The sequence below is a fragment of the Heliangelus exortis genome, chromosome 19, assembly GCF_036169615.1.
Source record: "Heliangelus exortis chromosome 19, bHelExo1.hap1, whole genome shotgun sequence".
NCBI lineage: Eukaryota > Metazoa > Chordata > Aves > Apodiformes > Trochilidae > Heliangelus > Heliangelus exortis.
The window spans coordinates 8637853-8665664 of record NC_092440.1 but is presented as its reverse complement, the minus strand read 5'-3'; the positions used below and the strand labels follow the sequence as shown (position 1 = coordinate 8665664).

Below are 27812 nucleotides of genomic sequence, written 5' to 3'. Positions count from 1 at the left end.
TTTTTCCTGCCACAGCCTCACAGGCAATATAGAGCCTGAAAAGAGAATGATATCTGTGAGTATGACAGGGAAAAATACTCACAGATATTCTTCTAGGGAGTAATTCACAGAACCTCCCAGCCTTATATGGATTCCCATACCCACAGTATGGGAATACTCCTTGGGTTTGAGTCAAGAAATATGATGGAAGAAGTATTTCCTTCTATGGGTAGCTCTTTTGGCTTCCACCTGTATCCTAAGGTTTAAAGAACACTCTTCTCCACCCTCCAAATCACAACACTCAAGCCTCTATAGCATCCTCCTAAGGCAGCTTTGTAACATTTTTGCAATTAATTTGAAAACAAAACTCATCTCAGTCAAAGTGAGCCTGGGATGTGTCTTTTAAGAAAAAAAGTCAAAACACAACACTTGACAAAGCACCTGGATTTCTGAAACAAAACCTTAAAACTTCTGGAAGAAGGCTTTGTTTGTTATCAGCCATCTGCTGCCTTGGTGTGTTTCCATAGGTATGGCAGAATTAAGGAAATTCTGCAGAAAGCATCTGTGTACACAGAGCAGTGGGAGGGCTGCAGACAGTGAATGATCCAACACAGGGGAGAGGCTGGGCTGTAGCAGTAAGTCCTTTCTATTGTTTTCCCTATGAGTAGTTATTTTCCGTGTGGTTTTTTTTACAAGTCTTTTTGATAAACAGCATTATTCTGCAGCTAAATGATTTTCATTAGCATATTGCTAGGAGTTCTGTGCTGTGGGGACATCAGCTTTGTAACCAGTGTCTTCAGCTGGGACTCCATGGAACTTGGAGATTGCTCAGATTTCCTTCACTACATCCAGCTGGTACCTGCTTATGAATATTATCTGTATTAAAAATATTCTCTCCATATTATACCTGCTGATCAAACATTATTTAGTCCTCTTAGGTCATGATATTCATTCATATCTTTATGTAACAGTGCAGAATTAGGATCATCTTCATATGTCGAGTAGTATCTGACTCTGCAGATAGGCCCAGTGATTGAAAAGTGGAAATTTCTGTCCTATAGTAGACATCATCCATCATGGAAAAACGTGACAGAACTGGACCTGTAGTGCTTAAAGGCCCCAAACCAATAGGATTTCTCAGAATCATAGAAATCAAATACATAAGTGCTGGGGTAGACTAGGGCACACATGAACAGACCACAGCTTCCAAGCTTCTCTTTTTTTCTTATTAGCACTCAGTTATGAGCACTTTCACTATTTTAAAATTAAATTCCTTCATTATTTTAAAATTAAATTTCTTACTTAACCAACATGAAAGCAGGCAACTATTTTTTTGACTAGGGGAACAGATTTCTGATGCAACTTAGGAATGGGCTGCAGCTGCAACAACCTGCAGCATTGGTGTGCTCCTAATCATGGCAAATTAATGATGATCAAGTGAACTCACAGCATGAGAAAGGATGCTAAAACTCAGCTTGGAAGAGTCAGTTATAGCTCCCTGTACCATTGCTCGAAACTGGAGCCTAAAATAGCTTGTGGTTTTGGAGGGAAGCTGGTCAATGGATTTAATTAAGGCAATCTGTTTTATCCTTTTTTTTAGTATTATTTTTAGTCATTCTGTGCTGCCAAGCCTCTTCTTGGCCAGGAGGCAACACACCACATCAGAGGGTTTTACACATGGGATTCCTGCACTGTGCTGAAGTAGAAACAAAAATCTCGTGAGACTTGGAACAAACCTGGGTGAAAGCCCTGAAGAAAAAAACCAGCAAAAAAAAACCCTAAACAAACTGAGGGAAAGAATTTGTCTCACTGAATCTGGTCTGTCAGTTTTTTGAGAAAAGATATTAAAAGGGGTGATTTTTACTCATTTAACTCTCTTCTTGCTCTGACAATTTTTAGTCAGATGAAGTTATCTCTAGAGTGAGCCAGAGCTCCCTGATGTCTTTGGGATCTTTCCAGGGGCTCTGGTGGGTTTTGGCTCACACCTGCAGTAATGGGAACTGGCAGCTCCCACTGACTTTGCAGACTTGTGAGTGCCTGGGGCTGGACAAGCTGCCTTGAGAGGAGAACCATCAGTTAAGAAACAAGCACTAATGTTATTAGCTCTATTTTATTGGAAGTACTGGCCAGTACATTAAGGGAAAACTATTCTAAGTTCCTCTGTAATTTTAAGGCATAATAACTGCAACTGTCAGGTAATCTGGGTTTTCAGAAAAGGAAAAAATAGTAACTATATGCAATAGAGTTATCTAAATTTTTAGTCTTCTACTTTGAACATTCTGATGTAGATTATATAAGGAGTGTTCCATGCTTTACTTACTGAAAAATTACCAAAGGAAGACAATTGTAGCTGATCTGTTTAGTTAGGCTGTATGAGATTACTCTGATTTTTCAAAATACCTAAACAAAAATTTTCAAGTCATTAAGAAAGTGTATATATAGCATTTTGGCACTTGAGAGTAATGGTTTATAACTGCTATTATGTGTACCTTGGTTTTTATCATCAGTGAGATCAGTGTTTCCTTCATGTTACTAATGCACCCTGGAAAGGGTACAGTCACACTGACTGCACAAGAGGATAAGCTCAAGGCCTTTTTTAAAACCATCTAATTTGTTTCCTTTGAGACTATCTTGTCTCTGCTGTTTTGTATTCTTTTGTTGGTGCTTATCATTCATAACTTTTACTGACTTTGGTAAGATGTAGGAAATTCAGAATCTGAAGAATGAGATTTAATTTTGGTTTTACTGTTTTGTTTTTTATTTCACTTATAGCTTTAGGTTTTTTTCCTTGCATTTTTTAATTACTGGATTTTTGGGGGGAGTATCTCATACTATCTTATACTTAACATTTTTAAGTATGTGTATGTGTATTTTTTAAAATGCTATGAAGAAAGCAGAAACTACCCTTTCATCCTCAGAGTTAGAATAGTTTGTTAGAATATGATTACTGATTTTTAACTGACCAACTGACCAACACTGTTTTGCAGCCTTCTCTTTCTTTTTGTTCTGTATTTTTGGGTAGTTTTGTTGTACCCTTGTTCTGTATCTGATACTAAATACCAGCTTTGTAGTTGATGTGTAACATCAGGAAGGAGGAAAATAATCTTTTCTTTCACCTTTCCATTTGCTCTTCTCTCTTTTTTTTTTTTTTTTTTTTTTTTTCTTCTTCAAACTCACAGCAAGACAGTCTTTGCCACATTTCCTTTAAGTGATAAAGATTTCCTTCTTTCTTCACATGTGACTCCAGAGCCAGCTCTCTTTTGTTAGGTATTTTTCATGTTAGTCTTTTCAAGTTTCCCTCCTTTTCATTTCATTTTATCAATGTTTCTGCTGGGCCTGACATGGAAAGGAGCAGGGCTTTCAAAGAGCAGAGTTCAAACTTAACATATTTTCCTCACTGCTGTTTTAAAATAATCTTGTACTTAAACTGCAAGCAGATAGGAATCGTACACTGTGAAGTCCAGTTAGAAAGCTGCATTCTGAAATGTCTGCATATGTAAGAGCAAAACCAAAGATTGTGCAGACATGTGCCCCTGTTCACTGAAGATTTGTCTAATTTTCATCTGGTAGTAAAGTATTAGGGTATGTATTTGCAGGAATCCTGAGCACTTCTTTAGCTGTGAAGCAATGTATCCATCCAGATTTGTCCCAAACATGCATGGACTATTCCTGAAGGAAGGAAAGCACAAGCAAGAAATTCCCACTATGAGGAGAGGAAAAAAGCACTGGCAAAGGTCAAGTTTTACCAGTCCAAAATTGAAAATGTATTTTGTCAAATAAATACATCACATGAAGTTCTATTTTCTATTTTATTTGTACAACATGCTCCTAGGGCAGTCTGCACCTCTGACATGGTCACTGCTCACTTTCCTGACCAAGTCTTGTTCTTCTTTTTTTCTTCAGGTCAATATTGGTATTCTCATTGCTGTCACAAGAGTTATCTCAAGAATCAGTGCAGACAACTATAAGGTCCACAGAGATGCCAATGCCTTCAAGTAAGTTTTTCTCATTCAAATTATATTATAAGAAGTTAATAATCACACTAGCACACGCACATCATAGAGACATGGATCATGGGCTTCTCCCAGAGTACTGATACTGTTCTTCTTTTGTAAAAAACCCAGTAATGTTAAAGGTAGCATATCATTCTCTTAAATGCAGCCAGTAACCTGCATTTTATGGATGCTGCACAGGATGCAACTTGTGGTTCAGAATGACCTAAAGTGTTTTTCTTCCTAAAGATTTTTTACAGTCTCCTGCGTTTGCTGATTCATTAGTTTCCCTTTTATTAATGGAGATTTTCCTCTTCCTGCTCTACTCAAATATAAATCTCACAGACCATGACTAATCTTTACTGGGTTATTGCAACTATTCTGCTCCTTCATAGGATAAACTGTGTTTCTATCCCCAGTTTAACATAATATTTAGGCATATGATTCTTTCAAAATTCTCTTGATACTGCAAAGCATACAGACTTATTCTGGATTTAAATGTGCTTAACTTCAACTGCTTCTTTACATGAAGGTGCTTTGAGCTTCTTAGGAAGGTGGCCTCTCTGAGTCTGTATCAGCTTTAAAATACTGCACCTAGCAAGGTTAGAGAGGAAGTGTAAGGTAGAGGCATTGCTTTATCTGAATGCATAAGGAAAAATTCTGATTTCTAAAACCTGTCAGAGTACATATGGGTAGCTGAGAAGACAGTTTAATATACTTAGTTTAAAGTAAGATGCTGAATATTACATTTTGTATCCTCCTAAGGATGCTTTAGTCCAATAATAAAAAGGACACTATATAACAGAGAATATGTAACTCAGGTAGAAGAAAAGTATCATGGTGGCTTTTGTTTAATGTTTCTGCATCACAGTCTACTGTATGATAAGGCTTTGGCTCCAATGACCTGAAATGGTGCTGTAAAGAATAATTTTTATGCTTGGATTACTTATGTAATTTTTAAAAAGCCATTAAGTTTTAAATATTGATGACAGTTACCTAGCTGAAGTTAGATTATAATTGCATACTTATTCAACAGGAAAAGAAAACTAGTAGGTAAGTCTGTACAAAAATCTATAAGATAATCACATTGTAGTGAAATGAAAAGACTGGAATTTAAATTATTGTTTCGGGTTTGACTGAGTTCCTGTGACCTTCAGAAATAGAAAGTATAAAACCTTAGGAAGCAAATAACTGTATATTGTCAATGGCAATTTATGTAGCCTATTAGAATTATTAAGACAAAGAACTTCCATCAATAGGATCTACACGAATTGTTCTATGTACTTAGATATTTCCTTACTTGTGTTACAAAGATTGATTCAATATGCACTGTGCCCTCCATGATGGTATATATATAAATTTTAAAAATACAACGCTGTGTGTGTATGTAAACTCATAAAAAATTCTTAAAACATGTTCATAAAACAATTTATGAATGGTTGGTCAAGGAGTAAGTTTTAATCCATTAAATCAGGAGTTATATGGTCTTAGTTCAAATATTATCAGCTGCAAATTTGGAGTAGTGAACTTCTGTACTGAAACTATGACTTCTCCAGATATCTTGGATACGAGATGTTCCTCTTGCCAAGTAATTTTTAAACTGCAGTTTTAGGATTTGACCTTACAAAAGTGATGGTGGTGGAAAAAATTTATAATCATTGGGAAGATACATCTGGAAGCATTCAATCATTAAATTATTGGTTAAGCAGCAATATGCTTTTATAGAAGAGCTTTCCTCATAGAACTAAATTAATTTTAAAAAACCTATAATTGAAAGTAAACAGATTACATAGAATAGCTCCTCTTCTGAAGATATCATTAGAGAAATAGGTCCTCAGAAGAAATTTTAAATGAGAAGGACTTAAGTTGTTATCCAAATCGGATATTAGAGAGTATTTATACCCTGGTTAAACAAAATGGTGAGGCATATGATCAGTTAGAGTTTCAGGTACAGAGGATGTAATGGAAAAAATAAGAGGTCTGTTGAAAAGAGAGATGTTAGGCCTTAGCAACAGTGGATTTCATTGTCTTGTCATCAGTATTCCCTATAGGGGTTTCAGTTCTGAGGGCTGCAGGGAGATGTTTTTCATAGTGAAAAAACCTTTCCTCCAACCACTAAAGGATCTTAGATGTTGATTAGAGGCTGTTAACGGGTGAGAGTGGATAACAGCAAAAGGAGTCAGTGACAGCACAGGAATCAGAAAACCACAGGAAGCTCTGTAGTTTCTGTCAGGTTGCTGTCAGCAAGGACTACAAGGTAGTTTCCAAATCAAGTTCAGTTGGCTTAGGGAGGAATCACAGAAGACTTGCAAAATGCTTTGTGTAGTATGAGCCTTAACTAAATCTGACAAGTGCAGTGCATTTGATATTAGCTATGGGAGACACTGCCACATGTTAGAAAGAATTTATCAAGCCCTGATCAGATCTGGACTAAAAGGGTGCACTAAAAGGTTACAAGGTGATTTTGGTGGAACAAAAAGCATTTTGTCACCATGTTGGAGCTGTTTACTTCAGTGAGGTACATAAGGCAGAAGTAGGCTTTTTAGGGCTGTATTCATGGCTTCAGTAAACCAAAGATGGAAAATGAGAACTGCAGTGCAAGGAGCCATGGAGGGGAAGACTGCTCAGCTTGAAGGTAAAAAAAAGAGGGATTTCAGTGCTGTCTCTGATGGAAAGAAATTTAAGTGGAAAGCACAATGAGAAACAGTAAGTTGCTGTCTGCAACTATTTGGGTGACAGCACTTAAGCAGCAAGGTTTAGAAGTTTATAAGTGATAATGAACTGAAAAGAACAGCAAGGCTGGCTGGAGAGCAAGGAAAGAGTCTGTGGCAGAGAAGTGAGGGAGGTGCCAGTGCAGGCACCTTGATTTGTGCAATTGTAAATGCAAACCCTTTTACTTGATAGGTTGGGCCAGTGTTTACACCTGCCTTTAAGCACCTGAGTAAGAGGCCTCAACCTCACAGCTGGAGTGGAGTTCAAACATGAAGATTCCTTGTGGTCTGAAAATCCCAGCCTACAGGTTTTACAGACCAAGCTTATGATCAGATTCTCCTCTTACCAGGCTTTGCTGCCAAAGGAAAAGTTTAATTGTGTTGACAAGGAGTGACTTCCATTTCTGCTGGGAGAGCACCTGCCCAGGATTCATCTGCCCTAATAATGGAGCTCAGTAAAGTGGGCACTACCTCCACCTGGGTTCCTGATAAATGGCTAAATGGGAGCTTCTGCCATGCAGTTATCCCATCTGTAAAGGGTTCATCTCTCCTTAAAAATTCTCATTTCACTTCAGTGGTTCTGCCCAGCTCATAGTCAGACACCAACTCTGTGTGGGTCTCAAGCCAGGTGTGATAACTCCCCCCTCTGAGGCCATCAGCTGCTCAGAGACTACCTTAGGAAACTGTCAGCACAAAGAAGCAGTTATGAGCCATGGTGATGTCAGTAAGAAAGGATATTTATTGTTAGAGAAGTGCTGGTACTAGAGCATATTTTAGTTTCCCTAAAGATTAAATTACTTGGCAACACAAGTGAACATTAACAACAGGCCTTGTTTCTCTTGGCAACAGACAGCAATAAACTGATGTAATTATTTAGAGTAATTGTTCCTGATTTTCCATACGGCAAGAGGTCCTCTCAAATGCTGACTCAGATTCAAGTATAGAATATGAAGCAGAATGAGCCAGTGCTCAGCTCTGAAGGCAGCATCCATCAAACTTTATGTGTAAAGGCCAAAATAGGATAGGAAGCCATGAAAAAAATTCCATCTTCATCAAAAAGTAATTGATTATTCATCTTCCCCATTCACATTTTGCCCAGAATGAAGTGCATTGCAATTATGGGCTGATTGCCCTCTTCAGGTTCAGAGGTTGCTTTTGGCAGTGGAGATCTCAGCATCTTACTGAACGTTTTATTCTGGTTTCAGAGACACTGGTGTGCACGTGTCTTTTTGTTTGTTCATTTAAAATAAATAATAATAGCATACCCCAAATAAGATAGATGAACTGAAGAAGCAACATAAAGGGGTAAGATTATATGTACATAAGCTGCAATATACCCCCCAAAATCAGGAAAAATTAATATAATTAATAATCTATATGTGAACAGAGACAATAATTACTGTATAACAGACTCCAGTGGCAGTTGAACAGTAAGTATTTGGTTGTTGTAGAAATTTTAATATGTGAAACAATTTCTTTTTAGTGTCTGACACTTCAGTTCTGCAAGAGTAGTTTACTGGTAAGAGTTGAGCAATGAATTATGATCAGCTCCTATTTACTACTTGAATTTACTTAAGAACCTGCTTTTTGTATTGTTTTCTGAAGCATGTTGGACACGTATAGAATGTGAGCTGTTTCACTGACTTGTGATTGATTATATTTGAACTTTCTATTAGATGATTAGCTACTGACTCAAAGCAAAATCATTTTGTGTAACAATTCAGATGCTGCTTTCTGAGAATATTTTGCACCCATGGAGCAGGCTTTTCACCAAAAAGCCAATTTCAATGTTTCAGTTTAAAGAATACTTAATCAGACAGCTTGAAACATTGAACTTCATACATACAACATTTGTTTGTGTTAGCCATCCTTGAGTGGGCCCTTTTTTAGGGAAATAATCATAAGTTTGAGTTTATGCATATGAGTAGTCTCTCTAAGGCTAATGCAATTAAAGTAGATTAGTTTAATGGAATTTTTCATGTGCTTGAAAAAGCGCATGATTATATTTCTGAGTTATGGACCATTTGAACTCTTTTCCTTAGTTTTCTCTTCTGCATGTAAAGTCTTAATTCTACTCAGTGCATTCATTAACTCTTATTAAGACTTAAGTAGCTTTTTTCTTGCTGCTCTGCCACTTCAAAGTTTCATTGCTGTGTTTACTTGGGAAGTTATTTCTCTTGTTAAAGAGAGAAGAGTTACCTAATTTGACAGTGTTTTAGCAAGGTGCACATTTCACTCTCTCTTCCCTGATTAAGCCTATCACAGGTAGTCATTTGATTGTATTTTACCTGGCTCCTAGATTACAAGGGTTAAAGTATAAAACAATTTTGAAAAAATCTTAGTTTTGCAGTAAGAATAATATTAACTGTAATAGAGGAAGAAATGCAAAGCACGTTTCTGTTGCAGCAATAGCAGTTTTAGTCTAGAAACAAAGAAGCCATCCTTAGCCACCATCCACTTTCCGAACCAGGTCACTGTTGCATTGTATTGTCCAGAAGAGACAGTGTCATTAACTTTTCTTGAATAAACTGCCAAGTCCAACTCTTATTGAATACTTTGCCCTGAAATGGTCCAATGAGTTGGAAAAATGTCTTTTCTATAAAGTGTAGAATTCAGAAGCTGGTGAACCAGAAGTGGTAGCTATCATAATTGTTCATGGAGAAAGCAATTAGAAGTATTTCTTCACTCTTTACTCCATTCTTTCTTTCATTTTACTCATTTCCTCTATCTCTCAAAGCTCAGTCTTTACTGAGTAAAATAATACAGTGAGCTCTAAGTTCTCTGCCGAGTGAAAGAAAAACATTAATTCTGTTTAGTTAAATTAGAGGCTGAAAACTGGAACAAATGGCAGGGGCTGCAGTGCATGGGAGCAAAGGAGAGCTTCAAGCAAAGCTCAGCAGGGCAAGCAAGGTATGTAAGCTGTTGTGTTAGTGCTTTCTGCGTTTTTTATATAGATTAAACCACTTTGGAGAAAGCTGAAAACAGTGTGTAGGTTTAATGCGAATCTATTCCCTACTCTGGATATTTTAAAAAACCCAAAAAGCTGCACAGATTTTCCCATTGACAAATACAAATACACAAGGGCTGTTCTCCAACAGCTCACGATGCTGCAGACATCTGTGTGGTTAAACCATGCAATTGAACATTCCAAAGCACTTTGCAAAGCCATCTATTACATCCCTGCAGCACACCAAATGCACTGTGGCAAACTGCTCATCCATTTAATCAGTGGTCTGTTCCATGCCATGACTCTGCATCACTATTTTGCTTTGTTTATAAACACAATCCCTGCATTTCAGCCCAGACATCTTCTGTCTCAGACACCAATCCTCCGAGTTGGTGCTGACAGCTTTGGTGCTTTTAGCATCAGGCACTATTATGCAAGACACTGTTACATTTTGTTCTCGTGTTTCCATTCCTGTTTTTGTGTAATTTAGTGTCCAAATACTTCTCTTTCTAAGGATTATTTGCAGCTGTTCCTTTTCACAGAGCTGCTTGTGTCAGTCGTGGCACTTGCTTGACACTCTCATGAGAACTGCGTTGCCAAAGGAGACACCATAATCTCTCCACAACTGAATTCCCCTCCTTTGTGATAATATTAGGGAATGTCTTATCATTATCTTTTTTTCATCTTCCTTTCCAACAGGGTTGAGTAGCAAGTTACATTCTGCAAACTCTTCTGAATGTCTATTCAAAATTCTTTTGCACTAGATTCAAAATCCATTGCACTAGAAAATCCTTTCTGTGCCTTTCTGGGTGGCAGGGGCAGCAGTGCAACCCTTGGAGAAATGGAGCCCTTGCTTGTGTGTATTCTACTGGAAAAGGAAAAAGCTTTTCCCTTGTGCTGAAGGAGAGCCATCAGTTAGAAGGAGCAGCATTCCCAGCCAAATCTGCTTTCTGCAAATCCTTTTCTCTATAATTGTTGATTGTATGTAAGGTACCATGTTCATTGAACATGGCTTCAATCAGAGTGATGGACCTCGTGGAAAATCCTGGAAGGAGGAGGGTTGACTGGCAGTAAAGGAAAGAATTAAAAGGAAAGTATTCAGCAATGACGATTAGTGAGCTGAAGTGCTACTGCCAGTGATAATGAATTCAACCTAATTAAATTTTTGGCTCATTGAATATGACAAATATAAATGCAGTTTGGGTTTCTCCTTATTAGACTCAGAGTTTTAGACTAAAACTACATGGGTCTGAATGTTGCCAAGGAGAGTATTAATGAGGAAATGCTAATCTTTTAGGAACCATAATGACAGTACTGGTAGTGGGGTTGTTTTTTTTGAGTCACAGCTCTGAAGAAAGGCTCCAGGCCATGTTGTGATCTTTCAGGTGCAATTCAGGCCCATTTTGGGAGGAGTAGAAAAAGCTTAAATGTATGCAAAACATAGGTGCAGGGACGGGGCTACTCAGCAAAATAGAAAAAGGGACGAATAATGGGTGAAAAAATCAAATATCTTTAAGCTTCCAATAGTGGAAGGGGAGCTGCAAAGCAATGGAGCAGATCACCTGGAATGATGCTGAGCTTTTGTCTTTGAAAGGCTTTCAGAAGTGATTGTACAAATGTCTGTAAGGGCTAAGTTGGTGTCAGGAGTGACAAATGGTCCTGCTTGTGTGTCTGAGCTGGACAAGTTGATGTCATGAGCCCATCCGCAGCTTGTTTTTTTCCTGATAGTTTCCTTCTGAGCCAAAATCTTCCTTTGTGGGAATTGCTTTCTGCCTGCCATTTCTCATTAGACAGGGATTTACTGTTATGATCAAGGCTTGCTGATTGTGGGCTTCAAAGGAAGAAACAGCTCTGACACTCATGTGCCTGTTTCTTTCTTGTCTTAGGAAGAGCAGTAAGACACCATACAGGTACAAAACATACATGTAAAAATTGATAGCTAAGATTTTCTTAGCTAAAAATTGATAGCTAAGATGGATTTTCTGAGTATAAAGATCAAAAGTTTTCATTAGAGATCTTTAGGCATGTTTGGGTTTGTATCTGAGTGTCAGAATGAAGTTTATTAAAACTTGGTTACTAAATCCCTGTGATGAGCATGTCCCTTGCTCGGGACAGAACTGAATCAGGAATGGAAGGAAAGAATAAGAGAGAAGGGGCCATACCAAGCAACTCTTCAGCTATTTCTCATCTTTATTGTCTAGAAAGCTCTGGAGTGCTTATTGGTCTATGGCTGAATCAGTTTCTTGATTCCAGTCCTGCGAGATGCTAAGAGCAGTCACTGTAGGTGAAAGCTGCTCTCAGCAGGACCTTGAGGGGGCTTTCTTAAGTAAAATCAGGATTTGTAGGACATTTAATGAAAAAAAAAAAACAACCCTGACCCTGTGCCTAAAGGCCTGATGAGTCTTTGGCAGTATATAAGGTGCCAGAATACACAGGTCAAAGATGTTGGTAGTGATAAGTTACTGTGATAGATGTGGATGATGCAGTGGGGTGGCACCTCCCCATTCCTCCAAAGTTGTCCAAAGAGTATGTATTCTTTGCTTTGGAATGATAACAACAGGAAGTTTCAGCTTTTGAAAATCTGCAGTGAAAAAAAAGCTTTGAAATTCATATTCTTATTTTTTAAAAGTATTCCTAATTGTTTTTCATTTCCAGTGTTTTAATAACTGATTTTAAGCCATGAAAATACCAGTAGGACAAGGACAATGTTTAGTCACAGCTTTATGCCTGACACCAGAGTAACAATTAAACGCTGTTCATTCATCATGAAATGGTGCAATTCCCTGTGAACAGCAATAATTTCAAGAGTTTGCTTGAACTGCTGCATTTACCTCCTTGGTCCTATTTATAATACTATGTCAGCTCTATGCCAGCTTTATGCAGAATAATAAGACATTTATTATAGTTATTCCATTGCATAAAATAAATGCCTATTTAAACATGCACCTTGTGCAGAGTGCTGGGCAGCTCTGTAAATTACTACTCAGTCTGACACAGCTTTATCTCAGTGTGATTTACATATTTTCCTGATAATGTGCTCACAAAATAAAATTAAATAAATGAAAAATACCAGTAACGACAATAAGATCCAATTTCTAGAATCAAAAGTACTTTTAAGCTGGTAGATACTATCATCAGGTAAGTAATAAAAATGCCCCTAGCTAAAGATATGTCACAGGTGGTTTGGAAATAGAAATTAAGCCCAGTTCTTTTTAATTTAAGGAGATGTGAAGAAGAAGCATATTTTAGTGAAAGAATATGAATTAAAAGCACTTTTATTTGGAACAATATTAGAAATGTTCAGACAGTAAAGTCAGATGATAACTGCAAGCATGATAATGTCAGGAATAGTGAGATTTTCACAGTGAGGTGCTGTGATCACCCCATGAAGAGTCATGTTCTAAAACTCTACTGTGCTTATTATCCCCAGTGAGTCCCATGTAGCTTCTCCAGCCACCCCTCCAAGATAACTGTCTGATTCTAACAAAGATATTAGAAAGTGAGGGAGTATCTTAATACAGAAACAGAACAAAGAAGTCTTGGGTGTTCTCATGTGAGTAAAGATAGTAGTAATTCATATTACTGTTGCTAAAAAAGTAAGCAGCAATAAGACAAATGTAAATATGTATGGAGCTGCAGAAAGGATCTTGTCATGAGCTATTGTCTCTATCACTGGATAGAGAACTGGGAATTAAACCCAAAACATTTACAACAGAAGTTAATTTTTATTTTTATTATGTATATGGAGCTGCAACCATACCCAATACTGCAGCATTTTCCTAAAAGAAAGGACTTGGGATGGTTCCAAAAAGCCAAAGAGCTGCAGACATAAGTGCTGGCATTGGGGTGGGTCCCCAGCAGCCATCTGCCTGGCAGCCAGCCCACACCCCAGGGGACAGCTGGCCTGCAGCTGCAAAATTCCTGCCCCTTGGAGACCTCCTGGATATCGCAAAGAGGTGAGGAGGGGACTGAAGCCTGGCATGACACAGCCTGGATGCTGCAAGGAGTTTATTAGGGAAGGATGCAGATTTTTCTGTGGTTTCTATTTGCACACAGATCCTTGGGAGGGGGCAGGAATCAAACCAATTAGTACAACACTTTGATTTTGAAAAATTAGAATTTTTTTTTTTTAAACTTTTCTGACTAGGATTTACTTCAAGTAATGCAGAATCAGCTGTGACATGACCTTTGATGAGAATGATAAAAACCATATGTTGCCCTGCTTCTTTAATGCCAGCTTAATAAGAAACCAAGTTCCTCACAATACAGCATTGCATGTTCTGCTGTTCCAGTTACCCTCAGAAGCAGCAGTCAGCAGCAGCAGTTTCCTGCAAGCAGACAGGCAGGCAGTGTGATTGTACTTCAGTCCTTTGCTTTCCCTTATGTACATTTGAGACAGGTGATCAAGCAAGTGTATGGCTATTTATTTGCCACTGCTGCAGTTAAAGCTCATATGAACCATTACACAGAAAATGACTTTTCTCTCTCAGTTTATATGCCTGACCTTGATAGCGTTGCTGTTCACTGGTACCGTTGCCATGGAAACAGGAGAATGATCTTTCTATATCGTTGCATAATGAAGGGTCACTGAGACTGTCTAGGTCAAGAGATCATTCTCAGAGTTCAGCTCCTCAGCAGGAGAAAGTTATTCTACAGAAATTTTGTGTATGGCTTGATGGGATTGTTACTTTGTCTTTCTAAATTAAGCTATGAGCCTCACTGACTTCAAGCTAAGACCGAGAGATATTTGATAAATCTACAGATTTCCAATAAACCCCATCTCTGTGAGGCTGCTTTTTCTGGGTGTTCCCAGGCATACAGAACTACCAAGCAATGCAGTTCATTGCCACTTCTCAGCTGAACAGTGGTAACTGGCTGTGCAATTGCTCCTGACCAGTGTGAATTGTGTGTAAAACACAATCATTTAGACTGGCAAAGGCTTCTGGTGATGGAAATTTGAGTCTCTCCAGGGTCTACCTAGCTCAAAATTTTCTTTCCTAGTGGCTTCTCTTAAAAAGCTTGGTGCTTCTGCAAGGATAGTTTAAGAAAGGACAAATGAGAGCCTCTCCTGCAGTGGACAAGTTTCTTTCTTTTCCTGCAGACTTACATATTCAACACCTGAGCCAAGTTTTCTAAATTACCAATAACTTTTGTTCCTTGCCTCCCTTCTTCCAACACCTGAAGCTGTGCTTTGAACAGCTCCTGAGATGTTTAGGGGAAAAAAGGCCCCATCCACATTAATCTCCTGGTTTGGCAAATCAAAACATAGGTATGCTGCCATACTGCTCCCACTTTCTTTGGCTTTATTTTTACACAGAAACTTTTGAAAGGTCTGTCTGCCTCTAGTTTCTGGCTCTCTGAGCAGAGTTTTTGAGAAACCCTTTTTTTTTTCTCTGTGTGTCCTTTCTGAACAAGCTGTGCCCTTTCACATCAGTATTCCAGTCATGTGAAATCCTCGTTCCAATCTCCTGTTATGTAAGGACAAGTGAACACTATGAGATCATTTTCATAACTTCTGCAATCTGACAATCCCTCCTTGTTAGCACTGGGTATGTAATCTTGATTTGCTGTTGGGGAAATAAAAAATTTTCACCACAAGATATAATAACTATGAAAAAAGATTTGGATGGCTATAAATAGTGCAATAAGACTAATTTGCAGTGTACTGTTTCAAGATGACTTGCAGAGATTTAGCCAATTAAAACCAGGAAGTGTTGGGCTAATGTAGATTGATGCCTCAGAGTGACAATATGTCTAGGGATAGTCTATACAGAAAGCTGTCACAAAATAGAGGAAGTCCTGCAGAAGGAGCTTTGGAATTGGATAAAATTATGGAGAGTGTAGTGGAAGAAATAATTAGGTGCAAATGTTGGGGAAAAAAAGTGTACAACATCTAGCCTGGTCCATCTGGCACGCACAAGCAGGATCTAGCCCTTTGGGACATTTTCATTGCCTTGTCCTTGGAAGAGACAGGTAGTGAATGTTCTGAGAATAGGCTGTCCTCACAAATTCCTTCTGGGCTGACTCCAATGCAGAGCCAGGCACCAGCTCCCTCTTAGAGGAAGGGGGGAGTCTGAAGGAAAATCTGTTTTCATGTATGTGGAGTGTCCAGAGCAGCCATGGGTGGATTATCTTATTAATATGTTGCTCCTGAACTTTTTTGAATCCAGGACCAGCTCATGGCTAACTGGATCTGGATTAGACCAAATCTTCTTGCAGAGGTTTTTCTTTTTGGGTTATGAGAAAAAAATGCTGCCCCTTTCTTGGGTGCAAACTGAAAAAGCAAGAGGACTGTTCCACCTTTGGAAACAAACTGACCCTTAATAATATCATACTATAATAATATCATGACCCATTAGAGCACTGCAATTTACTTTCTTTTTAAAATAACAAATTAATCCCCCCAGACTTCCCAGTCAATCTGCTTTTGTGAGACTATTAAAGAACCCCTGAAGTGGAAGTGGGTAATATTTTCTGGTCTTTTTTTCCCCCTTTTTCTTTAAAGTAACTCAAAAAACCAATCTGAATTTATTTGCCTTTGCAGTCTGGATTATTTTTTTTCACAGTTATAATTCTTCTGACAACAGCAGGTTCCCTGGATTATAAATGGCACCCACCAGAAAGCAATGATCTGAGGCGTCTGTAAATATTTCCTATCCAGTTTCACAACATCACTTTGAAAGAGCAAATAACATTTGGGAAAATGGGAAGTAGCATCTGCAGCTACCAGTGATTTTGTCTTTTTCTTTTTTTTTTTAAATCAATTTATTATAATTGTGACTAGAAATCAACCAAGATTAGGCTAGGAACTGTGTATGTGATAATTAAAAAGACATTCCTTGTGCCATCAGTTTTATTATCTACACAGCCAAGAGAAGGGGTATGTATATTTGCAGGAGCTACTGCTCAGTGGCAGGAGAAGTATTAAAATCTGTCTGTGCTTTCAGAGACAAGAGGTCTATCTGTTAGATCAAGATGTCTAGCAGAGCTCAGAGATTAATTTCATTTTGAAAAACAATGCAAACACCTCCTCTCAGTCTCACTTGCATGCAGTATGTGGAGTAAATTCATTGCTGTTAGAAGGGAGCCTGAGGCATTTGACTCTCAAGCAACTCTGCTGAGCTGCTTATCCCTCCCACAGTGCATTACTCTACTGAGACTTGGTTGTTTTTTATTGAGGAGTGAAAGGGAGCTTGGTCCTGTAGACTACAAATTAAGTCATTGGCTTTAAAACTGTTGTGTGTGTTTTAGTTCACTAAAAATATGAGTTGTTATCGGAATTCTTCCATTTGGCTGTTTGATGTTGGTGGGAACTCACCAGCTAAACTGCTTAGTCTTGGTTTGGCTCCTGGGCTAACCAGGTAACAAAGTGAGCAGCAGCACACAGCACTCCTGAGTGCCATGGTCAGAACTGCCATTCCTCAGGCATCAGCAGAATGAAACCTGAGTGCTGGTCAGAAGGAGTTAGATAAGGGGTGTGTTGGAAACACTGCTGAACCTGAAAACCATCTTTGTTTGTTGAATTACCCCTTGTGGTGTCCCAGCAGCTTTCCAGCTTCAAACTCAGAAGTCACTGAGCAGTACCTGTAAAAACGGGCAACTGAAGCTAAATTCAACTTGTCCTGGCATTAGTCTGAAATATTAGGGTTTGGGGTTTGTTTGTTTTTCATATAAAGTAGAAAGAATATTACTGACAGTGGCTCGTGAAGATTTCAAGAAACAAGAGAGAAGTTTCAGTTAAAAGGCCTATTTGTCAGGGTAACAATTTTGGTGAATTGTTCTGACAATTTTTTGCTTTTTTTTAGACAGTATTTCCTCCAATTATTACATAATCTTGGCTTATGGGTCTCAATTTAGTTCTTCCTTCAGCAGGCATCATGACTGAAAAGTGGATGTCATAAGTCTTAAAAGGATTAGTGCTCTATATAGAACCAATAAAATTGATTTGTGATTTCAGGATCCCCATCACAGAAGTAATAAAGTTTTCTCTCTGCAAGCAGTGAAATCTCTTTCTTGTAGCTGTCAGTGTAGTGATTCTGCATCAGTGTAAGGTATTGACAGTGTGCTCAGGGCAATAGCAGAAAATGGCAGAGATTAAATAAGAGGAGGGGAGCAATCAATTGAGTTGAGCTGTTCCAAACCAATTGCAAATACAATAAAATTATAAGGCCCAATCCAGCTTTTGGAAAAATATTCCTAGTAACTGCAGCAACAGTGCAGTGATTTTATATGATGTTGATAATGAAAATATACCTCAGAGGTGCTGAAACCTGGACTTCTTGTACACCAGGACATCAGTAGAGCTATGATAATTATCCAGCTCAGAAAACTTCCACCATTGATTGATTAGTGCACTCTTCAGGATGTCACCTGGTGTAAAGTACTGGGGAACAGTCCTTCTCTGACTGAGCAAGATATACAGAAAATATCAAAATCCTGCACTGAAGGGAATGCTAAACTGAAAGGAACCAGAGACAGCTGAGGTAATTTGGAGTGGAACATCTCTGGTTTACTGCTTAGCAATTAGAATTAAACTGTAAGAACAGAAAAAGGAAGAAATGTGATTTTCAGCAGGAGCTTTAAAGGATGAGTGCATCTTAAATGGACAGCTTGGTTGAAAACTAATGAATAGTTAAAGTTGTTCTTCTGAGAAGTTTAGCAGAGATTTTGTAAGGATTTTCAAAGGACACCATGCTGCTCTTAACAGTAGGATTCTTGCATGAGTTTGCAGGTGAGTGGGACTGCAGATGAACCCAAGGAGCAGCAGTGTTCTGCAGACCTGGTGGCAGAGGATGGGGCACTTTGCAGTACTAATTTATTGCTGCTTGGTTTTGCAGTACACAACCATAAAAATCTGAATGAAATCAAGTCATGGCAAAGTGGTTCAGGAGTCTCTGCAGCCCCGCTGAAGAGATTGCAAGTGATGAGGTGGAGTTAGCAACAACCCTAATCATAAGCTGAATTGATTGATAAGTTACGTACTGATAATGACTTCCCAAAGGTTATTCCATATACACTGGATATAAAATCATAATGAGACTTTGCATCATCCAAAATTTGTCTAAGTAATAACAGGGGCATATTTAAAGAAAGTATAGTGGTAAAAGGAAACAACAGAAAGGAGAAAAGAAATATTTTGTGCTGCTTTTGTTTCGTTCCTAATTAATTAATTCCAGGGCTGATCATTCGGTGTATATAGATGCAGAGAGACAAAATATCACCAAACTTAATGCTGTTGGGTGGCAGAAGAGTAACAATATCTAGCTTTTAAAAGTGTGTGTGAGAAACAGGCAGGAGAAAATTAGAGGGTCCTTTATAAAGCAATGGCCATTCTGTTTTCTGATACATTAGGGCACAGGACACAGTTTTTAGCAAGGTTTATGAAGTCCTGCTGGGGCTGGACCTCAATATCTGCAAAATAAGACCTACCCCTGCCCCAAAGCACTGCTTCTTCATGTCACCAATTTCATAGAAATACAAAGCTCAAGCAATGGTAGTGCCTTTTTTTAAGGTTGCACAACTTAAGTCAGGCAGTATTCCTTCTACAAAAACAACATGTATTTGATTGTGCTCTCTGTATTAGTGTACTAGACCTAAGCTACTAAAATATTCATGTAGCAAAGAAAAATGGAAAAAAAAAAAGTAAAAGTTTGTGCAGTGTCTTGGAAGTAATGTGCCTTGTGGAACACTAACTTCTGTATTTCTAAGATTTTTTAACTTTGCCACATTAATGGTTTTCAGATGCAGCATTTTACATTGAGTATTTTTCCTTTTTAATGCTGAAAGACCAAATGAAATAAGGATGGGAAAGGGAGGTGTAAGTGGAAGGAAATAACAGAGGACTAGGAAGAGCAGAGCTGAATCCTTTGCTGGGTGACTAAAGCTCATAAACACCTTGAATTAATAATTTCATACATAGGTTGAAAATCAGAGCACGCAAGCATAGAAAACTATGAAATAATTAGGTAGAAAGAACCCCAACCCTTAATGAGATTTAAGTGACTCACATGCAGAGCTGACCCCTAGACAGCCTAAATGAATTTCATCCTCATGTGGCTGCTCTACTAAATGGATGTGCATGGAACATTAATACGTTTGCATGAAAAACCCTGCATATCTGTATCTTGGTTTCATGTTTAGCTGTGTATATCATTTGCACATTTGCTGAACCCTGTGATTAATAGTGATCAGTCTTTATTGGTACATGACTTTAAAAAAAACACAAACCATAAGGTAATTTTTATGTTAAAGGTTCCTGAAGATTTAGTCTGAAAGAATGTTTTTGAAAACACTGAAATGGAGAACTCTGTTCTGCCCCCAACTACAAATTACAGATGAACCTTTTTATGCTCTGGCTCAAAAAGAAATAATGAAAATATAATTTTGGCAGCAAACCAGCTGGGGAAAATTATATTCCAAACTGCAAATTTTATAAAATTTGAGAGTGTTAGAACAAAAGACAAAAAGAAAAAGGGATAGTTTGTAATATAGACAGTTTTACAAGTGAAGCTGTGCTGGGCATACTAATCACCTGCTCTAGCAGGTTAGAGTGGGCATCTAAACCATCATGGAGTCTGAGTGTACCTAATCCATCTTCTGGGTGTTCACATATCCTCCTTCCCTGCCAAGTCTGCCCCGAGTCCTGCACATTTTCTTGGGGGCACAAGGGCTCTGGATGATTACACAGCTCCTTCTGCAGAAAGCTGATTGCAAGAAGTGGTCTGCTGGCAGCTCCCCAGTGGAGAAATGTCTTGTATTAGAGCTGAGGAGATGAACTTCTGCCTTGACAGAGAAAAGCCCAATGCATTCTTGATACCTTAAAAAATAAACTATCAGTTGTTTCAAAAGTCTATCTTTTAAAAAGGATTTTTTGAATTAAATAGCAGAGTTGAAGCGTTAAGGTATTCCTTCATTTTCTGGCTGAACAAAATCTTTGCAGAATTAAATTAAATTCTGCAGAAATGTCCATGGCCAAGGACATAAAGATACGAATCAATAGAGAAAAAAAAAAAATTCTAGATTCTTCCCTGTCCCAGATTTCACTGTATACCTGAAGCCAATGCAGCTCTTCAACATACATTTTTAATCAAGACTATAACGAAGTGTGTGCTCAGGTCACTGAAATGAACAAGATGTCTTATCTCCAAGTTTAATTAAGAGATTTCTTCATTTAATTGTGTTGTACAAAATTCTCATTTGTTTTATGTTTGTTGCAATTACAAGTGGTTTCTTGTCATGCCCTCTCATGAACCTGGACTTTAAACTGTACAAGGGAGTAAATGGCATAAGTAGGGTATTAATCTCCATAAAGCAACTTTCTCTTGCATAAACTTCCAGCTAAATAGAAATCTGCTAATTTCTAAAAACTATGGATTTAATGAGCATGGACTGACTTTTAGTTTCTCACTACCCCTGTTCCCTTTACTGCCCTTTATAATTGTAGCATAGACTAAATTCACTCTAATATGTTAATTACATTTAACTACATGTGTATTGAAATCCCACAGGCTACAAGGGTGTTTCTAAGTGCTGTGGTAAGTAGGGATTAGAGCTACCTGCTTTGTTGGTTCACATTGTTTCAAACGGGGCAGGTCCCTTTGTGCTTTCTGTCTTGTATCACCAAAACAGCACTCAGCTACTCAGGAGGCAGAATTTGTCCTTTGATGTCACTGCAAGTACAGTGCCTGGGTGTGCAGAGGTTGGGCATCTGTTCATCCTTGGGAGATAAGATGGCCCTGGGCTGCTGAGTTACTAATGTCTTGACTGCAGGAATGTTTTGCCCTGTGGGATTCATGGGGAATGGGGATGGGTTTGAGTGATGACAGAGCAAACAGACATGAGAATACTTTTGGGCTGCCCAGTGCTGTAAACTGGATGTGTCACACTTACTGGGTAAAAGTGAGTGGTGACTTATCAAGGCCATTACTTGTCACCTGGCCCTGAGCTATTTTACATCTGCCTTTACCAGGTCTCACTGAGGTGAAAATGAGCTGTGCAGGTGTTTATTGATTTAATCAAAAAGCCATCTGGATTAGGCTAAAAACTGAAGGACTGCCACCTCGAATTAAACCAGATGTGCTGGGGGGCCCATCCAACCCTGCATCCCCAGAAAGGTCAAGGAGGGAAATTCTCCAAATACATACTCCCAGCTTTCAGCACATGAAAGATTAGGGACTTCCTGCACAAGTGGCTGTATCTGGATTCACACATTTAACAATCCTCAACAGAAGTATCTTTTATGAATCCTTTCTAGATATCTGTAGCATCCTGTGGCAAGAACTTCCTATTCTTTCCTTGAATTACTCTAGAAACACTCTGTAGTGCTATTACTATGAAACTCTTGAAGTCAATATTATGGGAAATACACAGACACTAAAGTACAATTCTTTAGAGCAATTCATTAACATGAATCAGAGATGATGCTCTGAGGGCTTCTTAAGGAGAAGACAAATTGTGTGGGGTAAGTGATAAGCTTTGTGAGTCAAATTTCATCAGTTGTGCCTTTCTAGGAAATGGTGGAGTGATATTCAGACACAGCAGAGATATTAACAATGTTACTGTCAAAGCAGAAAATATATGAAAACATTGCCAGTAACTCTCCTACAGGGTCCTGAGTGCTCTCTGAAGTTTGTCTGCCCTTAACTTCTGTTGCAGATGAAAGAAATGATTTTTGGTGGCTAATGCAGGAGATTATGAACACACTGAAAAGATCTGAATGCCATCCTAGAATTCTAAAAGCAATGCCTTTGTTTGCTCTATGGTTCCCTTGGTTTACTCTTTATATAAAATTTGGTCTACAGAATTTGATGGCTGCATAAAACTTTCATTTAATTCTCTAGTATATTCCCTATTTCTTTCCATCTTCCACTGTAACAAACATCTTGTACATAACTCATTAAGGCAAACCCCAAAATCCTTCTTATTTTTTAAGTGCTATTAGCTTTTCAGCTGCCATACCAGCTTTTACTGAAGGTCTGCCAAGTCCTTCAAGCTAAGCAGAGTGTACATATATCAGTAGGAACCTCCAAGAAACACAAGGTATTTCAATATCTGGCACATGTTTCTCTGAATCAACTCTGAACAAAGCAGGGTGGTAGCAGAATAATACCAGGGTGTAGAGGATTTGCATTTGGCAGAAGTAGATCATGTTTCTTCCTATTTGTGGTGATTTAAAATCCCAAGTCGTTTTCTAGAAGAGAAATACTGTGTTGTCTTGACTTAACTGTAATGCTGAGGAAAAGTATTTTGGATGTACTGTATAGTGGTTTAGTTTTTCTGTGTGATGCTGACTTTTCTTCTCAGTTTCTGCCCTCTGTTTTTGACTCATACTTGATGTTTCACTGCAAATTGAAGCTATGACTGCAGTAGATATCTGACCATCTCCATCTCCTTTCCCTCACCCTCAGATACTCTCGATCTGGTTTTATGCCATATGATACTGAAGTTCTGTTATCCTCATTTTATAGGAATGAGAAATTAATAGCCTTGTCCATTAAAAAAAAAATTAAATCAAAGCAAAGAGTCATACACTATGCCTTATTGGCAGAAGATCATTGATAAATTCTCTGGTGTGGGAGGAATTTGTTCAACTGTCTCATCACATTTCCTTTTTTGTTGTTGTTGTTTTCTCTTTCAGACTAACAGCCAAAGCTGTTGCTGTTCTTCTACCAATCCTGGGAAGCTCATGGATCTTTGGGATTTTGGCTGTCAATGCCCATGCATTAGTGTTTCAGTACATATTTGCTGTTTTCAATTCATTACAAGTAAGTACCTGGTGGAAAAGTTTATGACTACCAAACTGCTGCAGAGATCTAAGAAATGGACCATTAGTAATTTTTCACATGCTCGTGTTTATTGGATTTTTTTTTTCTATGTTCCTTCCTTTGTCTTTTAAGTCTGTGCTGACCATACAGTGCTGGCAATTCTTTAGTCTCTGTAAAAGCAGAAATTTTAGCTCACTCATTAGTGCTTCCAATAGCAATAATGGAATAAATGAGCCAGTGAACTTGAGAAATTAATTCTTCCAGCACCAGGTACCACAGGGCAAGATTCTTCAGGAGACATTCCAGAAAAATAGCTCTGTCCAAGGAGGAATGTAAGCATCTGCTTAGCTTCTAGCAGGCATTTCAGTAGAGGCACAAATAAGTGTGTTAGACATCTTTCCCAAATAAAGCTTACAAAGAGGATGAAAAAAATGAACTCCTATAATTCCTTTTTTATCTCTGAAACAAATAGCACTGTGGTGACAGAAAGAGTGAAACAGAGGTCTTCTCATACGGTGATAAGAAAGGTTCCCATTTTCATCCAAAGTAAAATCCATAAATTTGGCTTGAATAACCCACAAAAGAAAACAAAATTATTTTGGGAGGTAAAAGGGGTGGTACCTTTTAACTTTCAACTGGACAAGAAGCCCAAAGATAGCAAAGTTTTTTTTGAAATTTTTCCTAACGCTAACACCTCACTTTTCTGGTGTGAAAAATATTGGTCTTGTGTTTCCCAAAGAGGATCTCCCTCTTACCTTTTCAAGCACAGACAAAAAGTTCTCTTAAAGAGGATTCCTGCTTCTTTTCAGCCAAATTTCTTCTTTAGCACCCCAAAGTTTAGGAGGTGCTGTTTTACAGGAAAAGGTCCAGACAAGCTTCAGAGCCAGCTGGTGCTACGGGCTTTTCCAGTTTAACCTGGGGCACAGATTTGCCTGCTCTTCACTTTATAGATCTCCAGCTACTCAATCCAGCTTTTTACAATACTGAGAGAAATTTATTACTGTATTTCATTCTTCACAGCCTGTCTTCACCTGTCCCCCTTTTGTCTGTTTTCAGGGTTTTTTCATGTTCCTGTTTCACTGTCTTCTGAATTCAGAGGTATGTAACCTAATGGTGTGAACAAGTAAAAAACAAGAAAAGGATTTTCCCAGTATCTTTGCTTGCTATGCCACTGATTTTTTTTTCTTTTAATTGATATATGGCTGTTAGTGAAAATATGACTTGTGAAATTTTCACCTGTGCTTGAGATTTATTTTAACTTAAGAAAAGTTTTAGAAATGAAAAAAAAAGAAGACAAGGCAGTCCAAGGCAAAGGAAAGAATTCTCCTGAGGGCTGGAGGGTCTGAGCAGGGCATGGGCTGTTGGCCTGTGGCTTTGTGACACCTTTAGTTCCAGAGAGGGAAATAAATATTATTCTCAGAGAAACACACTTCTAGACATTGCTCAAGCAACTCTTCAGGGGCAACCAAGCAAGATAGAACATGTTCCAGGTATTTTCCTTGGCAGGAATTTCAAGTTTTCATAGTGGTCCAAGAGGCATCTTTTTGCATTAAGGTGATCTCAGAGCAACTAAGGGTAAAGCCAAGGCAAGGCTGATGTAAATGGGGCTTGTGGAGACCATCCCTGCTGGGCATGGATCTTGCAGCATTCTCTCCTCCCATGGTAGATAGCAGAAAATGCTCTTCTGAAAACTATTTCCAGCAAGCTGACAGGCAGTGCTGCTCTTGAATACCCACATAGATATGATTCTCCCACAATGGGTGCAACTAAGTAACTCTGCCCATAGCCTGGTGCTTCTTCCTATGCAAGAGTAGCACTCCAGCTCTTCTGTGGAGACATGATTTATTAATATTTGCCAACCTTTTCAGTCTTAGAGCATTGATATGATATGATGTAGTAAACTACATTCAGTTTGGAGACTCAAGACTGACTATGAAATTCTTGATCTTTATTGAAATAAACTAAAGGTAAGCAGTCAGGTTAAAGGTAAGGAGGAATCACATTTCTTTTTCCTCTTCTCCCCAGGCTCAGAAAGCTTTCTACCTGCTTTCAAGCTTCAAATGTCTTACATCAAACACAAATGTTTAAATTTCTGCCATCTTTCAAGGAACCTCATGAGAAATTAAATTCAGAAACTTTTCAGAATTTCCCTTCTCAAAAAACAGTTCATACATAACTAATGTGAACTGCCATTTTTGGAGAGCAGATCTAATTGGCTCCATCCTATGCTGTGCACACCTAAAATACTTCTTCAGCTAATCTGTGAGAACTCTTCTTGAGAATATCACTCTTGCCACAGGAGGAAAAATTGCATACTGTAAAGTACTATCTGCTGCTATTTCCAAGTGGTAGGATAAAAAAGACACCTTTATTCCCTGTGGACCTGGTCTACAAATACACACTGTCAAGAAGCACAGGAGAATGGGTCTGATGGGGACCTGAGCAACCTCTCCTGCAGCATGGATCTAACCCACCAGTGTCACCCCTGACAGCTCAGTCATCCAAGTACCTTGACCTCTCTCAGCTCTTTGACTCTGTGCCTCACTATTGCCACTCCTAAATTGTAGTTGTCACCTTTCTGACTGCAGTTTGATCTTTTTTCCTATTTCAGCTACTATATGCACAAAGAGTAGATAATGCCTTTCCTCTGTGCAGGAAAGGGAAGACTCTAAGACTTATCCTGACTTTCCCCAGACTCCTCTTTCTATCAAACAGCCTGAGCTTCTCATGAGTTTGCTCGACACTGCATCCTCATTGCTTTCCTCATGGCTGTCTCCAACTGATCCCTGTTTTTCCTGGGATGCTGGACACAGCACTGTAGCTGGGGCCCTGCCAGTGTAAAATACGGAGGGAAGATTACTTTCTGTGTTCTGCTGACTATGCTCCTCCTGACAAGCAGTTTTTTATCACAACATCATAACAGTGGTCAATCACTTCCAGCCAGTAATCCTTGAGGAATCTCACCTACTTGCCTAAAGAATGGCTGCCTCTCCATCTTTTCTTTATGCAGTTGATTATTTTTACCTCAGTGAAGATTCTTCCTACATCTATAGGGAGTTTTATGCAGCATTTAAAAATAATTTCATTTTTCAAAAGGCTGGCAGCTGGCTATATCCTCATGGCATATGAGTGCCATCAGAGAACTGTGAGCTCCAGAGAGAGCCTGCCACTGGGAAGGTGTCTTTGTGAGCTGTGGAAAATCACTATAATGGCACCTTATGAAAGCTTTCAAACCAGAACTGCAAATAGAGGGGATGGATGTGTACAGGACTTGCAGTTGGTGTTTTGGGTTTTTTTGTTTCATTTGGGTTTTTCTTTTGTTCCTTTATATTTTTAACAAGATGAATTTTAATACAGTCATACCTCAGACATCTAGGAAGATAGGATATCCCAGATAACATGAAAATGTTGCCAATGAAATGAAACATAAGTGAGTTTATACCATGATTTGTGTTTAAACTATGGGTACTTGAAAAGTAAAGTTTGATTGTAAAATAAGACCATAAATATCAAGAAAAATGTAAAGATTGTTGGATTGTTTCTTCGGTTTTGGTACAGTGATATTCATGTGGGAAATGCTTGTAGGTTGCACCTGTGAAAATGAGTACAACATTCTGAAAATAAATTTTCTATCTGGTTTCCTATTTTCTCTAAAGGTTAGAGCTGCCTTTAAGCACAAAACCAAAGTTTGGTCCCTTACCAGTAGTTCAACTCGCAACATCAATGTGAAACCCTTCAATTCAGACATTGTGAGTATTCCTCTTAATTTTTTTTTCTACTGTACTTCAAAGTCTTCCACAGTAAAGTCTGTTGGAAAGAATAGGGTGCTAGAAGCTGTGGGAGTATTTTCAATACTTAACCTAATGCATGGTATAGACAGGTGGAATCAACAAGCATTAAGTTGCAGTTACAATATCTGTTTTGAAAGCAAAGGCCAAATTCCTGCTTCCTGGTAAAATACCAAATAAAAGTAAACATATTTTATGACCTCTGGAGTGTGGTTCAATAAGACTGTTTTAAGACCACTTCCTATTATGCATAAAAGCAGCATTTTGGCAATATATTTGTTTAATGACGATGTCTTTTTGGTAGGGCTTTTTTTTTTAGTGCTTTTACATTTAATCCCGAAGAAAAAACTCTTAAATAAGTCAAGATGTGAATATGCTTTCCTAGGTCTCCTTAAGGCAAAAGACATTTGTTTTTTTAAAGAACCAGGCTTCTGAAGTGATAGGTGTTATTAAGCGATTGCTGCCAATCACCTTATATCCTGGCAATAACTGCTTAAAAATCTTTTATGCCATATGCTCTCATGACTGTGAAAACAATATAATGTAAACAGATGCTTTCAAGCTTTTATTTCACCCAGACAAGACTGGTTTAATAAAATAAATAAATCTATTTCCATTTGATCATCTATTAT

At 38.3% G+C, this 27812-nt stretch overlaps 1 protein-coding gene across 2 annotated transcripts in view; it reads left to right on the top strand.

Moving 5' to 3' along the window:
- Positions 1-27812, top strand: part of ADGRD1 (adhesion G protein-coupled receptor D1) — a 129652-nt gene that overhangs the window by 98242 nt on the left and 3598 nt on the right. For both annotated transcript variants that reach the window (XM_071762964.1, XM_071762963.1), the window contains 4 exons: positions 3883-3974; positions 23266-23392; positions 24449-24490; positions 27049-27141. In XM_071762964.1, coding sequence (XP_071619065.1) covers positions 3883-3974; positions 23266-23392; positions 24449-24490; positions 27049-27141 — 354 coding nt within the window. The remainder of the gene's footprint in view (positions 1-3882; positions 3975-23265; positions 23393-24448; positions 24491-27048; positions 27142-27812) is intronic.